At 39.5% G+C, this 6695-nt stretch overlaps 1 protein-coding gene across 1 annotated transcript; it reads left to right on the top strand.

Moving 5' to 3' along the window:
* Nucleotides 1–1499: 1499 nt before the first annotated feature.
* On the top strand, nucleotides 1500–6397 carry PPIF (peptidylprolyl isomerase F; the record flags this gene model as incomplete). The annotated part of the gene is made up of 5 exons (XM_010021858.1): nucleotides 1500–1530; nucleotides 2448–2536; nucleotides 4694–4790; nucleotides 5582–5657; nucleotides 6107–6397. Coding segments are annotated over 5 exons (429 nt in total), but the record flags the coding sequence as incomplete, so codon positions are not given.
* Nucleotides 6398–6695: the final 298 nt, after the last annotated feature.

Below are 6695 nucleotides of genomic sequence, written 5' to 3'. Positions count from 1 at the left end.
GCTCTCCTGGCTGCGCGGGGCGGCCTGCTCCGGGGGCAGCGCGCCCGTAAGGGTCTTCGGCCACTCTTCCAGCTCCGTCCTGCTTTTTTGCGTTTCTTTTCCTGGGCACTTAACTGTGTGATTCTCAGTTTTCAGTGTTCTGAGGTACTGCTGCCTTGTGCTGTGTGTACACGGAAGGGTTTGCACAGCTCTGTTTGAACTGGCAGCCAGCTCAACAGCCAAGATAGCGAACAGCTCTGTCGTTAAAAATTCAGTCTCTGAAGTAATGGGGCGTTTAAAGAAGGCCTGAACATGAGAACCGCGGCACGCTCCGCTCTTACAAAAGCACCGAGACTTTAATTGTGGTGTACCGCATATCCGTGGGGCCGGGCACGTGCCTCTGGATAAACGCGTTGTGTATGGGAAGGAATGAGGGCTGTGCTCCAGAACCACGCACTGCAGAGGGAATGCTGCCCTTCCAAATTGCTCCCTACTGAGGGAACCTGGTGTGGCCTGTTGCCGCCAGCACCTACGCGGGGTCCGTACCAATAGATTTTTAAAAACATAGTTTATAAAGGTTCTCTCTGAAAGGGTTTCCCTTGAGGCCAGAGTCCAATTCATTTTTCTTCATTGAAAGTGCCAGCATATAAATTAGTTGGACACGACCAGCTCTCCTGTTCTCCGGAGGTACTATTCGAGGGAGTCATAGGTAAAAATATTGCTGTGCAAGTTTCTTATTCATCAATGACATTTAGTAAATAGCCTGTTGCAGCATCTAATTTTCATGTTTGCCCAATTCACAGAAAATCTGAATGCATTGCAGTATCAAAGCCTTGAATCTGTGGCAAAGTTGTGCTTAGATTCAGCTGCAAATTACAGACATCCAACGAGAGTATCCTGGGGAAGGAACATTAAATTCTTGCTGCTGGTGGCTGCTATCAGGATGTGTGACTAGATAAAACTTTGGTCTGATCTGGTATGGCCACTGTTGTGTCACTTTTTTTTTTTTTTTCAGAAAATTCTAATATCATACATTTTTAAGATTGTTAGAAAGATGCATACTTTGCTGGTAACAAAGGTGTCATGTATGTGGCTCGATTCTGATACACCGTTTCTGCTCTTCTTTTGCCTTTGCCTTTTCCACAGATTTCTACAGATGACTCTGTGCTGGGGAGACTTTGGTTTCTCCAGTTGTATCCAAACTAGCTTTCATCCTCAGGGTCCATCGTAAAGATTCTTCTTTGTTATTGCTAAATTACTGTGTGATCAATGAAGTCATTAGACACTGCTCAAGTTGCTCTTTGTTAACTGACCAAAAGTTGCATTGAGGGGATATTTTTTAATTACTAGCCAAATGCTTGCATTGCCTTAAGGTGTTACTGGAATTTTGGGTGGCTTGCGATTTCAACTAGCTCATAGCATTGGGAAGAGGGCTCAGCTGTACCACCTTCCCACACAGAAGTTTTTCTATGTGTGTGTGACAAAGCTGACTTACTAATTTGTTTATCTTTCTTTAACAGCTGAAAGCTGACGTGGTTCCCAAGACAGCAGGTAAGGCAGCACCTCCAGAATTTCATACTTAAATATTTGAGATTTAGATTGTGATTTGCAGGAGCAAGAATAATCTTCTACCTTTTGGAAACGATTTCCATGTTCCATCCCCCTTTGTTAACTAAAGAAATACGGCACGAACTTTTTCAGAATGGTGCTAGTGAGGAGTTATAATTTGTTGTTGTTCCAGATAGTGTCATTTTGTAATTTGCACCAGGATGGTACAGTCCACATGTTGAATTGTCAGTGGTGAATAAATATGTGTTAAAACACATTAGTTTGCATTGAAATCAAATAAAATCAAATAGAAAAGGGTAAACCAAAGGGATAGTGTCTTTTAAAGATTTCAAAGCATGTATATGGTTTTGCATTCCTGGTCACTAGCTGATCAGTGCACTCGTAACTTTTTTGTGTATTATCACATGCTTCCTTCCTCATCTGCTTATTTAGTGGGTCTGAAAAACTTGTACTTTTCTTTCAGTTCCTGGTAGATTAATATCCTTAAAGAAAAACTCCAACAGCACAGCACACCAAACAAACCAACCAGCCAACCAAAAATCCCATCATCCTCACAATTACTGTAGAGAACAAAGGCATAAAAGTCATAAAATGAAACTTTTGACTTCAGAGTGGTGGGTTTGGGGGTGGGGGGTGTGTGTGGAGTTATGATATAACAGCAAAATAAAAGGGAGATAAGATGGAAAAGGGTAGTGTTTGTACCCTGGGGCCAAACAAGTTTTGCTTCCTTAGGTTTATAACAGAGGTATTTTAAAGGATGGAAACAACTAATAATAATACCTTAAAAATACTGTAAAACTTCTGCAGTGTATAAACTTGGGACATAGTGAATCTGGGTGTGATTGATTATATTATGTGTCATATATGGCAACATAATACTTTATGCTTTGTTTTCACAGAAAACTTTAGAGCTCTTTGTACTGGTGAAAAAGGTTTCGGGTACAAAGGATCCACGTTTCACAGGGTGATTCCTTCATTTATGTGCCAGGTAATGCTTTTTGCTACCTTTGCTATTAAATTTATTTGCATGTTAGTTACATATTTTTAGAACCAGTTAGATGAGTAGTAATGTTCTAAGTGGCTCTGCTCTAACCTTTGCTAAGTACAGAATGAAGAAGTGACAGTGTGCCTTACATCTCTGATGTTTATTTTTATTTTTTTGCTATGGCTGCTGCTTAGCACATCTTTTGTACAAATAAATAGAAGCTACATGTGGACTCTCTTAAAAAATCTGTCTTAAGTCTTCCTGCTTTTGTATAGCAGTGTGCTTTAGTGTGGGGTGTGTTTAGCAAAATGGCACTTGCTTGGGGGAAACATTTGTGGGTAGAATGACAATCAACCCTGTGTTCTGTGTGAGCTAAGAAAACAGCATGTCCTTTCTTTATTCCTAGTAGAATAATCTGTCCACAACAGAGCATTTGTTTGATAAAAAAATACATCTTTTTTTTTTTTTTTTTTCCCCTGAACATCTCCCTCATGTGGAGGGGAGGAGGGAACCAAGAGTTGGTTGGGGGGTCGGTTTTTGGGATGACACACTTGAAATGGATTTTGTTTTGATTTGAACGATGAATCTTCCAAAATTCTGAATTAAAGTCAATGCACATCAGCAATTTTTTCTGAAACAACGACACCCGCCCCCAAAAAAACCCAAACCAACATAACCAACCAACCAAAACTAACAGAAGAGTCTGTTTGAAAGCCTTTTTTTTTTTTTCTACTGTGCTTGGCAGATGAGCAGGGTTTCAGCTGCTGTAGTGCACTGGATTGTCCGATTCCTGGTAGTCTTCTCTTCCCTTAAAAGAAGCCACATTTCAACAACATTGCGTCATAGAATGGCTCTGTAAAAAAAAAAAAAAAAGTGAGATGAAGGTGATAGGAAGTGTGCTTTATTTAGTAACTGATGGCTGTGATGATCCCCCCTCCTCAATTGTTTTATTTTAAGTGAAAAACAGCTGTCAGAACAAGAGGCCATAATCTTACGACCTATTTCTAAGAAGGGAAAGGGGACAAGTGTCCTGTAAAGTATATTTTTTCTTGTCTTTGAAATGGAAACTAAGATTTTGTGATCCTGACAAAGGGGCAAAGTTTAGAAGTCTTGCTGGGGTCAAAATATATATAAATATAAGAAAAATACAAATCTTACTTTAGTGCCGCTACTAATTTGTGAAGTTTTGTGTAAATCTGTTTTTACCTCCCTTTTTTGTCAGCACGAAAAGACACAAAATGAGAGTTCTCGATGGCTGACTCTATGGTGTGGTGATATGATGAATTGATATTTAGGAATTACTTGGAAGTCATTACTGAAGTGGAAATACAGTTACGGGTTTCAAATGTTTTGAAGTGAGAGGGAACAGTAGAGGCATTTCCACATGTTGAGATGAAGTGTTAAGATGATTCAGACGATTGGTATAGCCTAATTGAGGGTCATCATACCTAGGACTTGACAATTCACATGCCTCCACATGGCATGCAGCATGCAGAGCCTACCTCTCAGACTGTGTAGGAGTAGCTGTAGCACCATAGATTACTCAAGGTGAGAATGGGAGGATGAGCATGACATGAAGTATTTGTTAGGTTTGAGTTCTTTGTTGGCATGTGTGATGTCTCTTCTGGGAGAGGAAATTGCAGATTGCTGGGAGCAGTGTTTAGTAGCCACGCTTGTGAGTTGCTGGGTTTTTTTTGTTTGGGTTTTGTGTGTCTAACCCAAGATAGGTGGTCTCACCTATCCCAGCAAGCTGCGTGTAGCTGAGGGAAGTTTAAAATAGCTGAGGTGTAACACTTAAATGAGAAAACCTAAAAGTAGCAAATAATGATAATGGAAATCCTGACCAGTGTTTATACCTGTTGGAAGAGAGAGAGGGACAGAGAAACAGAGAAAAGTTTTGAGGTCTTGCCTATGGTAATCAATTTGGATGATTTGATTTTGAGGCCTTTGAGGTGTTTCTTAAGGTGTTTCTTAAAATTACTACCATTTATTGCATGTTACATGGGTTTAAATCCTCATACCATACTCATTCGTAACCTGAAGACAATTTGCTGATTTTATTTCTTTAAATTGGAGCAAGTGAGTATACTTTCAATAGCATCACTTCTGATGTGAAGTAATGCTTGCGTGCTAGTGAAGTTAATACCATTTCTGTTTCAGGGTGGTGACTTTACAAATCATAATGGAACTGGCGGAAAATCCATTTATGGCAGTAGATTTCCAGATGAAAATTTCATACTTAAGCACATAGGACCTGGTAAATGAACATATTCTTTCTACCTTCTGCTGACTATCACCTATAATGAAGCATTTTTTATGAAGATGTATTTTTAAAAAATAAGATGGGAGGGACACTTGGTGGTTAGAGAAATAGTAAATAGTTTAACAATGCATGAGCTTATTCCTGTAGTCTTAGACTGACAAAGTAGGACTGACACTGTAGGTCAGTCTGTGACAGGTAACATTGCCACTCTTGCTTTTGCTGTAAAAGGGACTGCAAAGTAAGGTATTTTTATGTTTTTTGTATTTTACTTACAAATTCTGTAAAGGTGTAATTACTGCTTTCATTGTGCTTTTTCATAAGTCAGAGGCTTCACTTCTCCAGTAATCATCTAAGTAAAAATTGAAACAAAGTGATCTGGGATTTCTTATTTACTAGCTAACAGAAGCTCAAATCCAGAAAAAGTAAAGGAAAAGCCATACATAAGAACATCTGATTGAATTCTATAGTCTCTCTTTTTGGATTATTACTTCCTCATCGTAGGAAACTACTGCTGCTGTTGAGCCATAGTAGAGGTTAGCTGATGTTAATCACATTCAGGATGTGTACAACTAGTTACATTACTGACATCCTTGCTGTGGAAAGAAGGGAAGCTGGGCTGGAGGAAATAGTCAGACAAGAAGTTTGCATTAGAAATCATTCGGAGTCAATGTGGACCATTACATCTTCTCTCTGTCCATTTTAGTCCAAATGTGCAAAGGAAAGTTGTCTTCTCCACTGCATACTTGTTACACCAATCTAATAAGCTGCTGCTGCTGTTGTTCTAGGTGTTCTTTCAATGGCCAATGCAGGACCCAATACAAATGGATCTCAGTTCTTCATCTGCACTGCAAAAACTGACTGGTAGGTTCCCAGACCTGCATGTTAACCTGATGAATTGATGGCTGGATCTGGAGCATTTGTAGTTTTCTTAAGGGTATTTTTGTTTGTGGGTTGATGTTTTTTTGTTGGTTGGTTGGTTTGGTGGGGTTTGGTTGGAGGGGGGTTTTTTTGTGTGTGTTTGGGATTTGTTTGCTTGGTTGTTTTTTAATTTCTGAATTATTTATCCTACAATGGAAAATAAATTGTTTTGTGCTACTTGAGGGAAGAGAGTCTGTGGGGGTAACAAGACAGCTGTCCCTTAGAATGCTTCTAAGGTCCAGAGCTTAAAAGTAGAGCAGTTGTGCCTTTGCCATAGACTTGGTCAGCAGATGAGAGCTATGAAGACCTGCTGGCATTCCTTCACCAAGCTCGGTTTGGTTCTGTCTTTATGATATTTTAAGTAAAACTGCCTTTGTGTGTTTGTTTTACAGGCTAGATGGAAAGCATGTTGTTTTTGGGTATGTAAAGGAAGGAATGGATGTCGTGAAAAAAATTGAGAGCTTTGGTTCCAAGAGTGGTAAAACCTCCAAAAAGATTGTCATTACTGACTGTGGCCAGCTGTCCTAGCCTTTTGCCTCTCCATTCATGACAACTTCGATGCTGTGAAAAATCAATCATAAAAACATTTCCGATCCCATGAATAGCACCTGTGGAACCACATTTTCCATGTAACTTGGTCCAACTTTTATATTTATATTGAGTAATACTGATTAAAAGTAAAAACAGTAACTGAAGCATGTTTTAACTGAGCTGACATCGTAGTCACTCTGCCACACTGATTTGATAGAGTCCCATTGTGTTTCGAGAGAAGTAACGTGGTCACCCAGAGCACATCTGACTGCACTGTTGATACTGTTCTGAGTATTTGAATGTTTCAGGTGTTAGAATTAGTGGTGGAGTTGGCAACTAAGTGTTTCTGTAGTCAGGGCTTAGATACAAATAGAGAAATGCCACATTGGTGCTAATAAAAACCTATTGTTCATCTCATCATTTTGGAAAAATACTATCTAGCGCTCTCAG

This window comes from Nestor notabilis, unplaced genomic scaffold (assembly GCF_000696875.1).
Source record: "Nestor notabilis isolate BGI_N333 unplaced genomic scaffold, ASM69687v1 scaffold12799, whole genome shotgun sequence".
NCBI classification, from domain to species: Eukaryota; Metazoa; Chordata; class Aves; order Psittaciformes; family Psittacidae; genus Nestor; species Nestor notabilis.
Note: the sequence above shows the minus strand (reverse complement) of the source record. Positions and strands in the feature narration are given on the sequence as shown.